Source organism: Tupaia chinensis, unplaced genomic scaffold, assembly GCF_000334495.1.
Source record: "Tupaia chinensis unplaced genomic scaffold, TupChi_1.0 Scaffold000238_1, whole genome shotgun sequence".
In the NCBI taxonomy this organism is placed as follows: Eukaryota; Metazoa; Chordata; class Mammalia; order Scandentia; family Tupaiidae; genus Tupaia; species Tupaia belangeri.
Window position 1 is genome coordinate 5,091,052 of NW_006159716.1, and position 21,626 is coordinate 5,112,677.

Genomic DNA, 21,626 nt, shown 5'->3' on the forward strand with positions numbered 1-21,626 from the left:
GTAAGGGAAATTTGGGAAAATATGGAGAAGTAAGACATTTGTGTTACACAGATATGGTTTGTTGCCTGTTGGTGATGTCATGTATAGTAGTCTTAACTCATCTGCTGTGTGACATATATCATGTTGGGTAAAATCTCTTTACAAACTAAATGATGTATAATGATTAAATGTATAAATGATAATAAATAATACAAATATATACATATATGTATATATACACACATATATTTTTAAATACCTATTTAATGACCACAGTAAGCTATATAGCCTTATCTAAGGTACTACTTTATAGTATATTCATTCTACCCACAGCGTTGCATGCCTAAAGTCAACATGTGTTTACAGATATGTATATATCAGCTAAACTTACTATTAAAACTAGTTAGATTAATTAATATAATTTTTGAATCGATGTAATGTGAGATAAAATTAAAAAGGAGTGGAAAGCAACTCCAGATACCAGAGAAAGTGTAGGAGGAGAGTGGGAAATGGCAGAGGGTGAGAAATAGGGGAGAAAAAATACATATACAAGAAACAAGAAATGGAAAATTATTTGTTGACAATAACATGTATGGGTAAGTCACTTTACAGTGTATTATGGAGGGGAAATTGCATTTTTTTATGCTGTGATGATGTTCAGTGAAAGAATGTAAAATAAATACATTAATTTTAAAAAAAGAATTAAACATATAGGAAAATTCTCTTCATTATGAACAGTACTTATTTTTTTTTCCTTGCTTCCCATTTCCCTAGGAAAGTGACAATACTGGAGGACCCTGACCAGAACATTCATCTGAAAAACCTCTCTCTTCATCAGGCAACCACAGAGGAAGAAGCTCTGAATTTGCTTTTCTTAGGAGACACTAACAGAATGATTGCAGAGGTACTAAACTTTTCTCTTTGGGCTGCTTTTCTAGTTATATACATAGAATTTGGGCGGGGGAAGAAATGACCTTAAAAATAGTGTCATTCCAATCTCATGTTTTGTATGAGGAAGTGTAGATCAAGAGAAATGAGGAGACTTTCCCAAGTTCACCCAGATAATTAATGAGCAGAGACTGAAATCTAGACTCTTGGATTCCCAATTCACCTTTTCTACTCTACTGTGTTGTCTACCATTTAGTTTTACTTTTTATACTTTTCAATTTTACTTAAAATAGTTTGTAGCTAATCACTGACAACTGAGTAAGTGTCATATTAGGGGGATTATTACCTATTATCCTTCAATTTTTTTTAATTTCATGATTTCTTATTTACATGTAATTATTGCACTTCCCTATAGCACACCATATAGTTTTGTGAGACATGCATGCAGTTTGCAACAATTAAATCAAGAATATTACCATATATACCATTTCATTTTATTTCAATTCACATTTAATCACATTTATTTTTACAGCCTGCTGTAAAAATAAATGCATATCAGTCAAGATAAAGACATTACTATATTCATTATTAGCAAACAGCTTTTCATTTTTTGTTGTCAATTAAACAGCAGACAGCTTTTCATTTTTTGTTGTCAATTAAACATACTTTTTCCCCCCTAGTGCCCTCCCACCCTCTATTACCCATTCCCATATTACCCTTATACTTACTTTCTCTAGTATCTACTGTTGCTCTCCCTGCTTTTATACCTTCCAAATATTCAGTTTCTGCATCATTTTCTACAGAGAACTTTACCCGTTTCTGTCTGTTAAGTGTTTCTTTTCTGAGCCCCTCTCTCCCACCTTCTAATAACCCCTCCCCTCCTGTATCGTCCTTGGTATCTACATTTATCTTCCTTACTATTATATTTCAGATCTTTCAGTTTCTGCCATAGAGTGCAGACATTTAGTATTGAGCAGGGATATAGTGTTTGTCTTTTCATGACCTGGTTTACTTCACTTCCCATCAAATCTTCTGTATTCATCCACTTTGTATTAAAAGACAGGTTCTCTTCATTCCTTATGGCTAAGTAGTATTTCACAGTGTGTATGTACCACATTTTTTCAACTCAGTTGTCAGTTCTTGGGCACATAGGTTGATTCCATGTTTTCCCAATTGTGAATAATGCTGCAATAAATATGGATATTTAAGTGTCTTTTCAATTGGGTGTTTTCCTATCCTTTGTGTATACACCAAGGAGTGGGATTCCTGGGTCATATGGTGGTTGTATTTGTAGGTTTTTAGGAACCTCCATATTGTCTTTCCACAGTAGCTATACTAATTTACATTCCCACCAACAGTGTAGGAAGGCTCTTTTTTTACCACAGCCTCACCAGTACTTGTTCCTTGTTTTTGATCGTAGGCATTCTGACTTGAGGTTAAGCAATAACTCATTGTAGCTTTGATTTGCCTAACATTTCTTCACATGCATTTTGGCCACTCATATGTCTTCCTTAAAGAATTGTCTGTTCAGGTCATTTGCCCATTTAAAAATTGGTTTGTTTTTTATTTTGTTTTTGTTTTTGTTTTTTTTGTTGTTGTTGTGGGTGAGCTGCTTGAGTACCCTATATATTCTGATTTTCAGTCCCTTATCTGAAGCATAGTTTGCAAATATTTTCTCCCGTTCTGTGTGGTGTGTCATCTGTTTACTCTAGTTGCTGTTTCCTTTGCTGTGAGGAAGCTTTTAAGTGTATGTTGTCCTACTTGTCTATTTCTGAAATTGTTGCTTGCAATTTAGGGATCTTCTTTAAGAAATCTTTGCTTACTCCAATATCTTCAAATATTTTCACTAGTGGTTTTATAGTTTGAGACTTTCCACTTAGATCTTTGTTCTATTTTGAGTTGATTCTTGTTAATAGTGAGAGACAAAGGTAGTTTCACTATTCTGCAGGTGGCTATCCAGTTCTTCTAATACCATTTGCTAAAAGTCATTCTTTTCTCCACTGTATTATCTTGTGCCTTTTGTCAAATGTCAGTTGATTGCATGTTTTTGGGTTTGTTCCTGGTGCTCTATTCTGTTCTACTGGTCTATGTGTCTATTTTTGTGTCAGTACCATGCTGTGTTGATTATCACAGCTTTGTAATATATTTTGAGCTTGAATAAGATACCTCCTGCTCTATTCTTTTTGTACAGTATTGCCTAGTGATACAGGGTCTTTTATGGTTCCAGATAAATTTTATAATTTTTTCCTTTTCTCTCTCTCTCTCTCTCTCGGGAGAGGTTTTTGCTATAGGACATATGCACTCACCAGAAAGACAGAGGGAGACAGAGAGACAGAATGTGAGAAATCATCCCCCAGAGAGGATGGCCATGCCACAATCCCTTCTCCTCCATTCTCCTCTTGGGATTCTGGGCATGCATGCACATGCACCCGGTGTGAGTTTAAGCCACCAGGTCTGGGACTCCAACCATGGTCGACAACTGAGAGTCCATCAGCATAGCCATTACACCATCTGTTGGTCCCAATTTTTTTCCTATTTCTATGAAGAATGTTACCAGTAATTTTATTAGAATTGCATACAATTTGTAAATTAATTTGGGTAGAATTGACATTTTTATTATATTGATTCTTCCAAACCAAGAGCATTGTATTTCTTTTTATTATTATTATTATATTCAACTTCTTTTTCAGTTTTTCATAGATTTTTCTTTAGGTTTTACCTCTTTGGTTAGTGTCTTAATTAGAAAAGTTTTGAGTAATTTTTCATTTACAAGTATACTGTTTATTCTTCTTAATCTCTGATTATTTATGCACTGGCATATTTTTATTGAATAAATATTTATTTAGCATGTGAAACAATGTATAAAACACAGGAAGTTCTCTACAGAATTGCAGCTATTATTGACAGATCTGGCAAGATCATCATGGTATGGAGTTTAACTATGTCTCGGTGTAAATTAGGGACATAGCTTATAATATAAATTATTCATTGTTTAGTTGACATTTAAATTTAACTGGGTTCCTCTATTTTATATGGAAACCCTAGGCTGGAGTCAGGATTGACCCATCATGGTCAAGGGCCCCAACCTTAGTCACTTTTTGATTGGACATGGAGGGTCCTGAAACTGTCATCCATCTACAGTGCAGTGTATGGAATGGAGTGATGGTGGTGGAGTATAATAGTTTACCATGTAAAGAACTGTTGTCACTGGTACTTTTTTTTTAAATCACACTCCAGAAATTTGATTTTTTATTTCATTTCTGATAGGAAGTAGTGAGAACAGTAAGCTGAAAAGGTAAATCTGAGAAACCTCTCTGTCAGGTCATTCTTTTTCTTCCACATGCACACCCCTCTGGAACTTACCACCCGAGATGCAAAATAGTTAAGTAAAAACCAAACGCAGATAGGGAGAACCAGTTATTGACATCTGTTATGGTGGTGGGCCTTTATTTTTGTTATTGTTGATGTTATTACCCATTCTACATCAATACTTTTCGATAGACTGACTTATTATATAGGTTGAGTTTATGTGCCACTTGTAATGTGGATTTTAAGATTCTTATAGTGTTATTTTCATTTGTAGAAAGTTTACATAGCATTTCATTTCAGAGCATCTTGTTTTGCTTTATAATTTCTATTTGTGCTCAGTATTTCAATATTTTGTCCACTCAATAAATTGACACTATTGTAGACACTTTATATGTATTATTTCTGATTCTTATTTATAGGTGGAAACTGAGGCTCAATGAGTTAGACTATTTCTTCAAGGTCACACAAGCAGTAAACGCCATGAGTCAGCTTCAGTTTCACATCTGATTTGAAAGCTGATACTCCTTCCACACACCACATTTCACAAGTACAATAATCAAACTGACATATGTCAAGTGAGGATAGATTTCTAAATTATTTAAAATGTATTGCGGCTATTTAACACTTTACATCTTGAATTTAATGAAAGCAAATACATTAAAATATAAATGAAGGTTAACTGTCAATCCCAGGAAATTCTTTATTATTCACAGTCTCTGAAAAAGCATGTTTTGGATTACAACCTAGCTGTCAGAATGTAATTTGTCAGCAGAGAACAAACTTACCAGGATGAAAAGAACACACTAATCATGAAAAAAAAGTTTTCAATTTCCCATTTACACAGACATCCAGAAGTTGCCATGGTAACCAGAAAACATTTGCAAAACAAAGCCTGAATGTGCAGGACACAGAGTGGAATGCTCTTTCCTTTCATGTTTCTTACTCATGGCCAGCGTTTTAAGGAAAAGTTATTAAGAGTAGTTTCATCCTCTTCTGTTTGTTCACAACTCTTAAATAATTTCTGCAATCCTGCTAATGTTTTGAATAAAACCTGATTATGTCCTTAGTGTAAATTTTTTGTTTAAGTTGAATTGCCAGGCCAAAGAGAATAAATATTATGAAAGTTGACACAGCATCAAAGTCCACCAGCAGTATCACTTGATGTTTTTTGTCTTATAGTTGAAATATATGTATTTTAATATCCAGAGGGCACATGCACCTGCTAGAGAAAGACAGTTAGGAGGAGGGAGAAGAGGAGGGAGGAGAGAAGGCACCCACCCTCAGTGGCATGTATTCACACAAAGATCTCTTTTTCTCCATTTCTTTATCCTTTTTGGATGTTGGGTATGCATGCACATGTATCTGGTGTGTTTTTTAAACCTCTGGGGCCAGGATTCACTGATTGACTGTTTGGAATCCAGCTCTCTTAACCACTTGGCTAGGGGGTTAAAATATTTGAAGAGTTGAAATACGTGAATAGTTGAAATATTTCTTTTAATTCATCAAATCTAGTTAACAAGACATTCAGCATTTGTCAGGCTTTGCATTGTCCCATAGCTATTAGCACTTGCCCTCCCATGAAGGCTCAATCCCACTCATGGTCTGGCACACTCTGTGCCCAAGTATGGTCCCAGGGTAACTTACCTGAGAGTTTAATAATGAAGCTTCTTTGATCCCATTTTTTCTTTTTCTCTTCAAGTATTTATTGTATTTATGATTTACATATCATCATACACATCTTTGTAGGGTACAGAGTGGCCTTTAAAAGCATGTACATATTGTATAATAAACAAGTCAAGAATATGAACTTATTCACCACCTTTAGCATTTAACAGTTTTTTATGTTTTGAACATTCAAAATCCACTCAATTGTTATTCTGTAAGTATGTACTAAATTGCTTTACTGTGAGATACAGTTCTTTTTCTTTTTTTTTGGAGAGGTTTTTGCTATAGGGCGCGTGCACTCGCCAGACAGAGAGAGAGACATAGAGACAGAAAGCGAGAAATCACCCCCCAGGGCGGATTGTCACACCACCATCCTTTCTCCTCCATTCTCCTCTTGGGATCTTGGGCACGCACGCACATGCGCCCAGTGTGAGTTTTAAGCCACCAGGTCCGGGACGTGAACCATGGTCGACTACATGGGAGTCCAGCGACATAGCCATTATGCTAACTGCTGGTTCCAGTGTGAGATACAGTTCTAAAGAAAAACATATTGAGAATCAAGGAAGGAAATAAGCAGCAAAATCTCTTAAAAAATTGAAAATTATCTGGTGATGTTAATGTATACAGTAATGTCTTTGGACTTATATACAATGTATTCATGCTGAGAAAATTCATCTGTATGCTATAAAGATACATAGTGATTGCATGTTAAGAAAAATAAAGAAATAAAAGAAAAAATGAAAATCAGGCAAAATATCTCATGAATTCACAAAGATAACTAAACATACCAATGAAAGATTTTGAAATTTTCTTGTACAGAACTGGGGAGATAAGAATTTGTAATCTAAGGGACCAGCAGTTAGCGTAATCGCTATGTCACTGGACTCCCATGTAGTCGACCACAGTTCGCGTCCCGGACCTGGTGGCTTAAAACTCACGCCGGGCGCGTGTGCATGCATGCCCAAGATCCCGAAAGGAGAATGGAGGAGAAGGGACTGCGGCATGACCATCCCCCCTGGGGGGTGATTTCTCACTTTCTGTCTCTCTGTCTCTGTCTGTCTGGCAAGCACACGCGCCCTATAGTGAAAAACCTCTCAAAAAAAAAAAAAAAAAAGAATTTGTAATCTGAAAAAAACTCTGGGGGCATCAATCATTGGTCCATTAGAGATAGGTAAAATTGTATAAAACAATTAAAAAAAAAGAAAGAACTAGAAAAAGCAAACTTTTACTTACATCCTGTGAGTTCTTGTTAAGACTGCAGTACTTAATTTGGTATAAAGAAAACAGTCCTCGTGGCTAGAAGGTAGCATAGTGGTTAAGTCAGTAGACTCCCACATGACCAACTGCAGTTCAAGTTGCAGATCCAGTGACTTTAAACTCATGCAACATGTGTGCACATGTATGCCCAAAATCCTGAGAGGAGAACAGAGAGAAGGGATTGTGACATGGTCATCCCCTTGAGAGGTGGTTACTCACCTTCTTTTTCTCTGTCTCTCCCTGTGTCTCTCATGAGCGCATGCATCCTACAACAAAAATCTCTCCAAAAAAGAAAAGAAAAAAGAAAGAAGGAAGGAAGTCTTCTAAAAACTAAAAGCAAAACAAAATGGAAAGAGATGTTTAAAAGTGAAGATGGTAAAGCCAGTGAATTGGCGATTTATAGGCTTTACAAAGTTCTTGACTTTAGCCTTTTTCAAATTCATTCCAAAGAAAGACTCAACTACTTGTAACATTTTGGACTTTTCCTCTGTTATCTAGTTGTGTACACTGAGTAATGGTTATAATAAATATATAAATTGAATCCTGTGAAGAAAACCATCAAATATTTGGTGAATTTGTACTTAACCTACGTGTTTGTAAAATACTCGAATCAGCATTTTTAGTCTTTCAGTTGGGAAATGTATTCCTGACATTCGATGTTATTATCAATAAATGTAGACTTACCCATTTTTTCAAGTAATTTTGTGTTCTCTTACTTCTGTTTGTCTCCCATTAGTTTTCATGGTATAGTAGTTCCTTAAGTATTTCCTGAGGAGCCAATTCTTTCACCATAATGTCTAATATGTTGTCCTCGTTTTTAATGGTTATTCTTCTATTATTCTATTCTATTCTATTCTATTCTATTCTATTCTATTCTATTCTATTCTATTCTATTCTGAATAGAAGACTGTTTGGACTAAATTGGAGGTGTTGTCTTCAAGGTCAGAGATTCTTTCCTCTGTGTTGTGTAATCTGCTGTTGATAGTTTTGAGGGAGGTTTTGACTTTTCTACATTGTATTGTTTATCTCCAAAAATTCTGTTTGATTCTTTTTCAGGTTGTTTATCTCTTTATGAAGTTCCTTTCTCAAGTCATGGAAGAATTTTTTTTTTCATCTCCTGGAATTGGTTTTCTATTTTCTCTTGCACCTCGTTGAGTTTTGTTAAACTGAATATTCTGACTTCTTTTTCTGACACTTCTGTGATCTCTTGTGTTCTATCCATTGTTGGTGAGAAGTTATGATCCTTTGATGGGGAGGCATTTTTCTGATTTTTCCTATTTCTTGGTTCTGCTTTGATTTTTAGTCAACTGATGATACAGTCATTTCTTGTGTTTTCTTTGTAGTATGCTTTTGTAGCTGTGTGTTCCTGCACTTCTCTATGAGATGTGTAATCTCTGTGCCAATTTCCTTTTTCTACCACAGGTAGGAGTGTGGAATCCACAGTAGAAGTTTGGGGTTCAAGTTTTCAGAGGGGAGTTTCTCTATTTTAACAGCTAAGGAAGTTATAAGGAAAGAATTCTTCCAGGGTCTTCTATTTTCAGGTTTTTGATTCTTGCATACCCAAACCTAACTACTCCCTAAGTAGATGGAGGTTGGGGCTGACAGGTAGAATGTAAGGTGGTAAACCACTTCACAGTGGGACCAGCAGTTAGCGTAATGGCTATGTCGCTGGACTCCCATGTAGTTGACAACGGTTCAAGTCCCAGACCCAGCAGCTTAAACTCATGCCAGGTGCGTGTACATGCATGCCCAAGATCCTGAGAGGAGAATGGAGAAGGGATTGCGCTGTGGCCGTCCCCCAGGGGGTGATTTCCCGCTTTTTGCTTTTTGTCTCTCTGTCTCTCTCTCTCTCTTTCTGGCGAGCACACACACAGCCTATAGTAAAAAACGCCAAAACATAAGAAAAAAAACCTAAAAAAAAAAAAAAAAAAAGGAAGCAAGGAAGGAAGGAAGGAAGGAAGACAGACAGACCACTTCACAGTACTTGTGCACCACATGGGGCAGGAGATTTCCTCCTCCCACATAGCAGGCTGGATATGTGGTCTCTGCTGATGAGCCAAAGATCAGTGGCTTGGCTTAGGCCTCCTGCCTGTTAGTCCTTCTGTCTCTGTGATTGCAGGCTCTTCCTGTTACTCCTTCTGCCTCTGTCTTGGATCCCATTTCTCACCAATGGCTTCAGAAACTCTGAGAATAAACCCAGGAACATTTTAGTATCTTAAATGTGCCCAAACTAAAATTTGGAGTAAATGCTCTTAATCATTAAGAAAGATGGTTATAACCCACCCCCACAGAGTGGGAGACCAAATAGGTCCATATTCTGTACTCTGTTAACACCACACAATTCTGTCAGTTTGGGGTGGGGGAAAACTTGTTTTAATTTGCATTTTTAGTTACCAAACACTTTTTTTTTTGAGAGGTTTTTGCTATAGGGCACATACGCTCGCCAGACAGACAGAGAGAGACATAGAGACAGAAAGCGAGAAATCACCCCCCATGGGGGATGGCCACACCACAATTCCTTCTCCTTCATTCTCCTCTTGGGATCTTGGGCACACGCGCCTGGCATGAGTTTTAAGCCACTGGGTCCAGGACGTGAACCGCGGTCAACTATGTGGGAGTCCAGCGACATAGCCATTACACTAACTGCTGGCCCCAGTTATCGAATACTTTTATATCCTTATCAACATTTGCTTTTCTGCTTCTGTTTATGCAGTCTGTTTTTTTCTCTTGGAATGTTAAAGTAGGTCTGGTTTATTCCATGAGAACACTCTGTGTAATTTACCACATCTACTGTACCTAGAAATAGCCTGTTACATAGTAGGTGTTCAGTAAATAATTACTGAATGAATGAACACTAAAGATAATAACTTTTTGGTTTTTAAAATATATTTAGCAAAATTTTTTATTTTATGCCTTTTCATTTTCATTGCTTTTTTTCATATAGTCAAATTTATCTTTTTAATCTTATGGTTTCTGCTTTTGATGCCATGCTTAGATTTGCAGGAGGTCAGCCCAGCCAGGAGACACAGATGGTAGGGTGCTGCTCTGTGATGCTGGAGCCACAGAGGAGGTCCAGATTCAGGCAGACCTGGGCATACCTCTGGTCCTGATTGGTTGAGAGGCTGGGGAGCCAACCTTGGTGGGGTGATACTCTGTCAAGTGTATCTGTCTCTCTCTCTCTCTGATAAAATGAATGAATAAAATAAATTTTAAAAAATACAGAAATTTGCTGATGAATAGTGCTAACTATTAGAAAGTGTTTTTTATTGTTGTATTGAAATCTGATAGCCCCATTGCATCCATACCATTGTTCCCTGTTTGGCCTGGAGCATGGAAAGGGCTGATCAGGTTGGTGTGGATCTTTTTATTTATTTAGTCATTTATTTAATTATAAATTGATGAACTATAGTTGTGTATTTGTATAGGATACAATTATGTTATGATTTATGAATACCATTCATATTATTTCAATCAAGGTAATTAACATATATGTCACCTTAGATTCTTTTTTTTTTCTTTTTTTGGAGAGGTTTGTACTATAGGGCACGTGCACTCGCCAGACAGACAGAGAGAGACATAGAGACAGAAAGCGAGAAATTACCCCCCAGGGGGAATGGCCATGCCGCAATCCCTTCTCCTCCATTCTCCTCTCGGGATCTTGGGCATGCACGCACACGCGCCCGGCTTGAGTTTAAGCCACCAGGTCTGGGACTTGAACCGCGGTCGACTACGTAGGAGTCCAGCGACATAGCCATTACACTAAGTGCTGGTCCCTCACCTTAGATTCTTAAACATTTTTTGTAGTGAGAAATGGCTCTTGGAAGAGGTGTCTGGATCATGTGAATTTTACCCACATCCTCAGAAATGCTATGCAGGATCAGCCAGTAGCATGGTACGTAAGGCACCTGCATCCCACATGGACAATTGTGCCATTCAGGTCTTAGACTTGGTACCTAAAAATACTCTAAAGAAATATGGTATTATCTGTTGAAGATATTTTATAGTTTTATCAACTAGACTAGGGAGAAATGTTCACCTATTGAAATATTCACTTTGTAAGCTAAATAATGTGATTGAATATATAAAAGAAAATGAAATTAAAAAATGAAAAAAAAAATATTCTAAGCATGCGTGACCAAAATCCTGACAGGAGGGAATAATAGAAGTGAAGAGATCGGGGCATCACCATTCCCCATGGAGGGTGCTCTTTCACTTTCTCTCTCTCTCCAGCAAGTACTCATGCCCTATGGCAAAGCAATAAGAAGAAGAATAAAATAAACTATGCTGAATACAAAATCAGGTATCATTTTGAATCCTTCCCCCAGAAATAGCCTTTACTAGTAAAAGTGCCACTTAAATGTTCATTTAAGGAGTCATAGTACTGCTCAGAGTGAATTCTTAAACTGTCATGGGCCTCTTTTGAAAGCCCATTTGGAGATGAAAGTATATGAGGTCTTTTCTTTCAAAACTCCACAATCATATCTTTTATGGGTTAAATTGTTCCCCCAGCCCAAATAAATATGTTAAAGTTCTAATCCCTAGCACCTTAAAATATGACCTTATTGAGATATAGTCTTTACAAAGGTACTGACTGGTTCTTTTGTTTGTTTGTTTGTTTGTTTGAGAGGTTTTTGCTATAGGGCGTATGAACTCACCAGAAAGAAAGAGAGAGACAAAGAGACAGAAAGTTAGAAATCATCCCCCCAGGAGGGATGGCTATGCTACAATCCCTTCTCCTCCATTCTCCTTTCAGTATCTTGGGCATGCACACACATACGCCCAGCATGAGTTTAAGCCACTGGGTCTGGGACTCAAACCGTGGTCGACTACATGAGAGTCCTGTGACATATCCATTATGCCAACTGCTGGTCCCCTAACTGGTGTTCTTAAACAAAGGAGAAATTTGGAGGCAGATACACTTATGGGGAAAAGCCATACAAACATGAAAAAAGTCATCCATAAGCCAAAAAGAGAGGCCTGGAACAGATTCTTCCTTCACACTCCTCAGAAGGAACCAACTTCACCAGTCCCTTGGTTTCAGACTCTAGCTTTCAGAGCTGTGAGACAATACATTTCTTTTATGTAAGCCACGCAGTTCATTGAACAGTGTTATGGCAGCCATAATGAACTGATACTGTAAAAATGACCTAGCATATAATTTCTCACAGTTTGTACTTGGGACTGCCCTTGACCTTGATGGATCCAGATGTAATAATGTATATAACATTTGCTATGAAACTGCTTGAAGGGGAACTTTGATGAGAATAGAACACTGTGGGAACATTGGAACAGTTCAGGGCCTCATGGGTAGTTGACTCGCTTTCCTCCTGTCTGTCTTCCTTTCCCAAGTGAACCATCATCAGGGAGCCTCTCCAGCCAGCACTGGTGTTTGTGATTCCTTTACCACCATCTCCCATCCCAGGCGGGTAGTGCTGAAGAGCAAGATCTCTGGAGACCTCCTTTTCTGCTCTTGGCTCCATCTCTTGCCAACTGTGTTTCCTTGAACAAGTCACTTAATTGGTCTGAACCACACTCTAACCTGTAAAATGGACAAAATAATTATTTACCTGCTCTGAGGTTATAGTAAGAGTTAAATTAAAAGATGTTTGGAATGATCCTGGTCTTCTCAGCTGGAAACTCTTTAGAGACAAGTCTTTTATCATGTTCATCTCTATTTTCTCAGCACCTGGCAAGTCATAGCTGATCAGTCATTAGTTAAATGTTTTGCTGATTTAGTATGAGAAGAAGACCTAATGATTTCAGGTGATATGACCTATAGTCTCAGGACCATAACTGAAAATGATTTTGTGGTATACTGTGCCTATTAGTGAATACAGAGAACATCACAGATTGCTTCAACATGTTTTAAAAATCTGTGATACTCTCAACCTTTATAACCAGCCTAGCAGCAAAGTTTATGGGATTTATAAACTATTTTCTCAAGAGTTGCTAGAAATCTATATACCCAATCTTTACTTGAAATAAAAAAATAAACTGTTATCTGAGTTGTACTGATGTGATTGTAAGCTTTTAGGCTTTACACATTATCAGATTTTCAGAGTGAGTTGTGTAATCTTGTGGAAGTGTAAAGACAGTTGGGAGACAGGGTGTGAGTGGGATTAGTAGATTTATGGTGGAGTTACAAGAACAGCTGTTATTGAACCAATTGTCTGATAACATGAAGATAGCACACAAAGGAAAGAAAAGCTTTATTGTGTGGTTGTGTTTGTTAACACAACCTAAACTAAGCCCCAAAGTCTCATGTGGTGCATGTGAAAAACAAGAGGATTTGGGTTGTAATTATTAATAGTATTCCATAATGGAATTCCACTGGACCATTAAAGAGACACATCCTTACAAATTTTTGTTTGAAAGATACATCAATTGTATTAATTAGCAATTTATTACAAGACTTGCAAGCCTGAGAAGAACAAAATACATGTAGGCAAAATACATTTTGACCCTGATCTTATTACAATAGGAATAGCATTTTCCTATTATTATATTCCTATATGTAGCTAAACATTTTGGTTAAAAATGTATTAAAAATTCTAACCTCTCTTGGCAACCAGCAGTTAGCGTAATGGCTATGTCGCTGGACTCCCACATAGTCGACCGCGGTTCGAGTCCCGGACCTGGTGGCTTAAAACTCACACTGGGCGCGTGTGTGTGCCCAAGATCCTGAGAGGAGAATGGAGGAGAAGGGATTGTGACATGACCATCCCCCCTGGGGGGTGATTTCTCGCTTTCTGTCTCTATGTCTCTCTTTGTCTGTCTGGCGAGCACACGTGCCCTATAGCAAAAAACCTCTCCAAAAAAAAAATAATAATAACAATAACCTCTCATCAATTTGTTTTCAAATTTTTAAATTAAAAAAATTAATTTCCAAAGTGTATATGTGCTTACCAGAGACAGAGAGAGAGAAGGAGAGAAAAAGCACCCCAAGCACCCCTGGTACGGCATAGTCACACCACAATCCCTCTCTCCCTTGTTCCATCCCATCAGGACCCTGAGCGTATGTGTATGCATCCAGCACGCCTTTCAAGCTACTGGGGCCAGGATTCAAATGCTGTAGGCCATGTGGGATTCTACTTTCTATGCACAGCACTTATTTACTGTGCTGTAGACCTGTCCCTACCACTCGCCACCTATTATGTATACCTACTAGCTGTATAGAAGGAGAGTGACTTAAATTCTGAGTACTTACTATACGCCAGGCATTTTTAATACATTCAATAACTATTTATCATTACAGCTTGCAATATGAATTTTCCCAGCATGAATACACTATATCTTCATCCAGTTAGAGATATTATACACATCATCATTATCATAATTTTCCATTTTCATATCCCTTAAATGGTTTTGTATTTCTTTCTATTTTATTTGAGATACATGAAAAACATGCAATGTTCTTTACATACTACTGCTGTGTTATAACATAGTTTTCATTCTACTCCCATCTAACCTGATTCAGGGGCATTACATGAACCATTACTTTTTTTTTCTTTCTTTTTTTAGGGGGTGAGGTTTTTGCTATAGGGTGCGTGCGCTCACCAGAAGGACAGAGAGAGACAGAGAGACAGAAATCAAGAAATCACCTCCCAGGGGAGATGGCCATGCCAGAATCCCTTTTCCTTTCTACCCTCGGGATCTTGGGCATGCACACACTCGCACCCAGCGTGAGTTTAAACCACCGGGTCCAGGACTCGAACCGCGGTCAACTACGTGGGAGTCCAGCAACATAGCCATTATGCTAACTGCTGGTCCCATGAACCATTACTTTTGAGATCTAAAACACTGATAAAATAAATGAGGCAAAATTATAACAGTCACAATTAGAACATTAATGTGTACATATTCCATATGCATTGTTAGTGGAGCACAGTCTTTTTGTCTGTAAAAATTTAGTTCAGAGTTTCTTCTGATCTTTGAAATTCTCATCTCTGATTAAACATAGCAGAAGAAAATCATTCTTACTCTATTCCCTGTTATTTAAATTTACCAACAACAGCAACAAAAATGAAAAATAGAGGGGAAAAAGCCATCTTCAGTGAAACAAGGAAATAGTCATAACCTCAAACTATAAGAAAGCCTGCCAAATACTATGAAATTTGGATTATGGTGAGGGAAAGTGCTGAGAGCCAACACATATGTCCTCTAACCTTAGGCAGTATAAAGTTTCCGTTAAAGAAAGAGCCACAGTTTTTAAACACAAATCCAATGATCTTTTGGTTACAGTGATGAGACCTGAAAGCATAGACAATTATGGGAGAAAAATCTGGGTTAGTCTATAGATATTCATTCTACTCTATAGAAGGTGGATCCAAAGAAGAAACCTTAAATATAGGTCATTTTTCTGGTCAGTGGTCTAGGCTCATGCCAAGAAAAATGGCCTTTGGTTTGTTGGGTTCAGGGAGTTTATGATTTAAGGGATTTACTACGATCTATCCCAGACCCATTGGTGCAAAAATCTGAGAAAAGTTTATGCTCTTAAGGGTAAGGATGCAACAGATTTAATGTAGATGTATCCAAGATACAAATCTAATATGAATATTCCTTTGTCCATCCCCTAGACTACTCTTTAGGAAAGGGATGGTCTTGTTCAAAGATAAAGCAATCGGGAACCAGCAGTTAGCGTAATGGCTATGTCGCTGGACTCCCATGTAGTCGACAGCGGTTCGCGTCCCGGACCCGGTGGCTTAAAACTCACGCTGGGCACGTGTGCGTGTGTGCCCAAGATCCCAAGAGGAGAATGAAGGAGAAGGGATTGCGGCGTGACCATCCCCTCTGGGGGGTGATTTCTCGCTTTCTGTCTCTATGTCTCTCTCTGTCTGTCTGGTGAGCGCACGCGCCCTATAGCGAAAACCTCTCAAAAAAATAAAATAAATAAAAGATAAAGCTATCAGCAAGCAAACAGCCCAAGCCCTATACATATCTGGAGAGTAACTGTTGGGGCTAAGGAACATACATGTGAAGGCTGATTACCTCAGAGAGCAGAGAACATATTCTTCATAATCTTAAACATGTTACCTAAACACAATCTTTTTTTAAAAATAAACAGCTCAAAATTATAGAAGGGCTCAAAGAAAAAGATAACAAGACAAAGAAGACAAAGAAAAGTAAACTTAAACTCAGGAAAGAAATGAAATAGAAAAAGAAAGCCATCAAAGAGATGAAAGTGCATTTAGAAATAAAAAGGGAGGAAGTAGAAAAAAAAAAGAGTTAAGAAGGTATAAAGTGATTTGGAGAAACAAGAAGAAAAGAAAACTAGATGAAAATTAACTAAGGATGTTTAAAATATAAAAGAAGGTGATACCTAGTAAGAAAGACAGAGAACTCAAATATGTAGGATTAAGAGTTCTTTTTTTTCGAGAGAGAGATTTTTGCTAAAGGGCGCGTGCGCTCACCAGACAGAAAGCGAGAAATCACCCCCCAGGGGGGATGGTCACGCCGCAATCCCTTCTCCTCCATTCTCCTCTCGGGATCTTGGGCACGCACGCACACGCGCCCGGCGTGAGTTTTAAGCCACCGGGTCCGGGACAAGAACCGCGGTCGACTACATGGGAGTCCAGCGACATAGCCATTACGCTAACTGCTGGTTCCCAAGAGATCTTTTTTAAAAAGAAGATATGTACATCTCATCATGAAGAAACGTGGTAAGAAGCTCAGTAATTCCTTTGGTTTTACTCTTTTATTTTTCCTTCTATTAAATTCAAACAAAATTTAATTTATTAATTTTCAGTTAACAATGATATTTGTAGTATACTTTTGTTTTAGTGGAAGTACTTCTTTTTGTTCTATTTGTATAAAGAAATGTCTAAACAATATTTATCAAGCATTAACATTATTAATTTTTTGGGATCTTTTATCATTATCTTTGCTTCTTTTTGTTTGGTTTAGATTTTTTAACAATGAGTATGGTAGAGATTACCAGTGCTCACAAAATGTCTAGTTTATTTCTTCTGATACATGCTTTCTTTAAGTTGAGTGTTCGTGTCCCTTGCTCTAGCCAATGAAATGTGAGTCAAAGTGGCATGTTAACTGTCAAAGTGGCATGTTAACTTCTGGGTTGAAGCCTTTATGAATTGGCATTCAGTTATCTTTAATCTCCCCTGTTGTGGCAAACCCTGAAGCACCATGTTGAGGTGGGAGCTCTGCCAGATATCCATTCATCCACCACCCTTGGAATCTGAGTGTCAAGTATATGGTGTACTGCTACCAGTAAACCATATTGGACAAATAATGTGAGCACAGAAGAAATCTTTGTGATTTGAAGCTTCTGAGGTTATAGTCTATTTGTTAATTTTCTAGTACAATGTAACTTAATCTACATGAATATCACTTTTACAAAATAATAACTCATTATTTCTTTAGAAATTCAAAAGCAGCATGGATTTTTTAAAATAAGAAAACAATGGTTATATTAGTGCTAGGAGCATCATTTATTTTCCAAAAGGGTTTGAATCAGTTTACAGTATTAAAACACATGTAAATCTGGAAAATGATGCCAAAGAGATACTGTTTTTCAAAAGTAAAATAAATTTCAAAGAAAGGAGAAAGATCTGATAGACAACTGAGGTGAATTAATTATTGCCATTGAGGACAAAATTCAGCGGTGATTATTTGGGCAGACAAGTAAACACATAGGAAACACCTGGGCATTTTGGGTTATATAGTTTCATTGTTCGGTGAGCAAACTTACAGGCATTGAGTTGTAGGTTAAATGTATATATATTTGCTTAAAGATCTTGTATGACAAGATGGATAATGTCTTGCCTATACATTTGAAACATAATAAAGTGTAAACAATACATAGTATAAAATTTTATACTTTTAATAGCTTTGTATGATATCTGAGAGAATTTATATTGTATCACACCTTATTGTATCATCAGGATCCAGCAGAGATTTTTACATAGTTGAAATATAATGTAGGTAACTTTGTTGCATAGGTCATGGAGGACTCTTAGAAATGCTCCAAATAGGGATAGTGATGCAACCTAGAGGTTACCAAGAGCAGGAAGCCACTGTAGTATACAGAGAGGACTCAGTTGGTGGGAGCCTCTGGAGAAGATTCCAATGTGTGAAGAAGGGAGAAACAAGGGTATTTATTTCCCTTCCTGTCTTTCCAGTTACTTGCCAGCTAAAAGAGGTCTTGGGAAAATGATTCCTTTAGAAATCAATATCTCTGTGGTGTAGGGTAAAGTTGAAGAAAGCAAGAAATGGATCCGAGTGCAAAGAGACTTAGAATTATCCCAAGTAAAACTATTTCTACAAGAAACTGAGAAAATAACTCAGACACATTACATGCGGCTTATCTTACAAATCAAGAACATGCTTGGGGAAAATTGGTAGGAAGTCTATTTTGGCTGTTATTTTAAGCATAGGAGCTATTCTTCTAGCAATAGGCAGATAGGTCATTTCCCTTTTTTAGCAGACTGACTATTTCTTGTATTGGTTTCAAGCTCAGAGGGAGAAGGCAGGTCTTATTAACCACCAAAAACTTTAACAAGTAATTTGATTAGGTTTGGGGCACGCCATTTGGAGTCTTGCCATTTCTAACAGCAAGAGATCTTCACAGCCATGGAGAGAAGTAAGAACCTTCAAAATGTGAAGAAAATGTTACTGGACTGTAAAACTGAGTGAAACAATATACCTAATAATAGACAGCTCTGCTTTTTGAGTTCTTCCTTCACATTGCCCTCAAATTTGTGTCTATTACCAATCTTCACATCTGAACTCAAAGACTGAATCAAGAGCTACCATAATCTCACTTGAAGGGATCAATTTCTTTTATAAGAACAAAATTGTACAAATCTATATCTGAATTCTTCTCAATGTGTTATCAGTACCTGTATCCTAGTTGTCTGTACACAAAATAGTAAATTATATTTTCAGCATTCTCATAATCTCAAGGTATGTAGTATGTATAAAAAAGATATTTCCTGGAGATGATTTAAATAAACTGCTGTAAATTCTAGAGAAGATCTTTAGTCCTTTTAGTCCTATAATATTATTATTCCAGTTCTGTGTATGGTCAGACTTAGTGATTTTAAAGTCAGACTGAATTATAAAAGAGAAAAAAATCTTCATTCAATTAAAAAAATTAAAAATGGATAAGCTAGATAATTGTGATTAGTTACTTATTGCCATTGAAGATTACATTTAACGACGATTCTTATAATCAAGTAAACAAACAAACAAATAAGGAGAGAGGCATTTTGGGTTCTGTAGTCTCCATTGTCCAGAGAGCAAACTTGTATGCTGGTGGATGAGATGACGATACCCATGTTCAAGCAGAGGTGATAAACAGATGTAAAATTCTGCCTCAGAATGCAGTGAGCAAACTTAGATTTTTACTATGAATATGCTTGTCAAATCCAGGCAGAATGACCCATGGGGAAATTATCCAAAGGGCACATGGCCATGCCACTGTCCCTTCTCCTCTATTTTCCTCTCAGGATTCTGGGCATGTATACACATGTGCCTAGTGTGAGTTTTAAGCTACCAGGTCTGGGACTTGAACTGTGGTGGAATACCTGGGAGTCCAGCAATGTTACCATTATGCCATCTGCTGGTACTCCCCTTAATATGAGATGAACTAGATTTAAATGGTGGGGGAAGATTAAGTAATCCTTAGTTAAGGGGAGAGTTAACCTGATGAGCTGTGTTATCAGCCTAGGAAACAGTTAGATAGCCTTGGAGAAGTTAGTGTTTTGCCTTTGATTCATATAGAGCACATAAGCAGAGGAACATATCAATTAGGATGTCATATTAGAAAGTATTATCAAGCAAAGAGAATCGAAGTAGAAAGCCAGATTCTAGATTCTGTTGCTGTTATTCTTTTTTTAAGTTATTTATTTATTATCATCATAATCTTATTTATATTACATTGAATCACATATAACTTTACAGTATATTACATTTCTTTTTCCAGAGGGAATACCATGCATATCAGTCAATACAAAGACATTAAAATCCCCATTTCATCATCCAATATCTTTTCATTGTTTTCCTGATCATTATTATTATTGCAATTATTTTTTTTGAAACAGTCAATCACTAATTCTCATTTTACTTGTAAAAAGACTTCACCCAACATGAAATACTGCTCAGACCAATCCAGTTGAGAATACTATACACGTCATCATCAACAGGTAATAAACCATATCTGTGTCCCACTAATATCATGCCTCTCTATTTGTTCTCTTGCTATCCTTCTCCATACTCTTCTCTTCTTGTCTCCCCCCATTCCACACTGTCTTATCCCCATTAAACTATTTTCGCTGCTTTTATATCCTTCAATATTTTGCTCTCTACCATAGAGTGCAGATAGTCGGTATATATTAAGTGGATACACACAATATCTTTCTTTCATATCCTAGCTTGCTGCACTTAGCAATAGCTCCTCCATATCCGACCACTTTCCATCAAACTCCAGGGTCTTGTTTTTTATGGCTGAGTAGTATTCCACAGAGTATATATGCCACACTTTTTCAATCCATTCATCTGTTTGTGGACATTTAGCTTGGTTCCATGTCTAGGAGACTGTGAATAATTCTGCAATAAACATTGATGTGCAAGCACTTTTCCGACTGAGCATTCTCTTGTCCTTTGGGTAGATACCCAGAAGTGGGACTGCTGGATCAAATGGTAGTTCTATTTGTAGATCTTTGAGAAACCTCCATATTGTTCTCCACAGTGGTTGAACTAGTTTACATTCCCACCAACAGTGTAGGAGGGTTCCCTTTTCACCACATCCCCGCCAACACTTATCACTTTTTATATTTTTAATCTTTGTGTTGCTGTTATTCTTAGGTTTTCCCTTTTCTTTTCCTTACATTTTTAGAGTTTCTTTCTTTCTTTCATGAGAGCCAGGGAGAGAAAAAGAGAGATACAGGCACCCCCAGAGAGTCTTCATGCCGCAATCCCACCTTTAGCATTTACAGCCTGGCATTCACAGGAATACAAACCAGGGACCTTGCTATGAGTGTTCAGCATTGCTAAACATTGCATTACCCCTGCCACATCACAACTGACCTCTTAATTGGTGTGCTTTAAGGAGTCTCAGACATACATTGTAACATCCTGTTCAGTCTAAAAGAGATTGCCTTCTCCTTTCCTATTTAGATTAGTGAAAATTCCTACTGAGGTGTTTCACTCCAAAATAGAGTCATTGAAGAAAATGATTTCAAAATCCAGAAGTTGAATGTTAAATTATAAGATTTGATTCCCAAAGGCTGTATTAACTATGTACAATAATTTCTGAAGGGATTGAAAACACAAGCTTAACTAAAAATTAATGTTGTAAAAAGTTTATATAGTAGCATATTATAATATATAAACACACCCAAAAAAAATTTTCATGGGACCAGCAGATGGCATAATGGTTACATCACTGGATTCCCAAGTAGTTGACCACAGTTTAAGTCCCAGACCTGGTGCCTGAAAACTCATGCAGGGCATGTGTGCGTGTGTGCCCCAAAAAAGGAGAATGGAGGAGAAGGGATTGCAGCATGACCATC

At 37.3% G+C, this 21,626-nt stretch overlaps 1 protein-coding gene across 2 annotated transcripts in view; it reads left to right on the forward strand.

Annotated features, from left to right (window-relative positions):
• The window catches only part of KIF6 (kinesin family member 6), a 485,408-nt gene that overhangs the window by 134,439 nt on the left and 329,343 nt on the right, over positions 1-21,626 (forward strand). For both annotated transcript variants that reach the window (XM_006148609.2, XM_006148610.2), the window contains one exon: positions 754-883. In XM_006148609.2, coding sequence (XP_006148671.1) covers positions 754-883 — 130 coding nt within the window. The remainder of the gene's footprint in view (positions 1-753; positions 884-21,626) is intronic.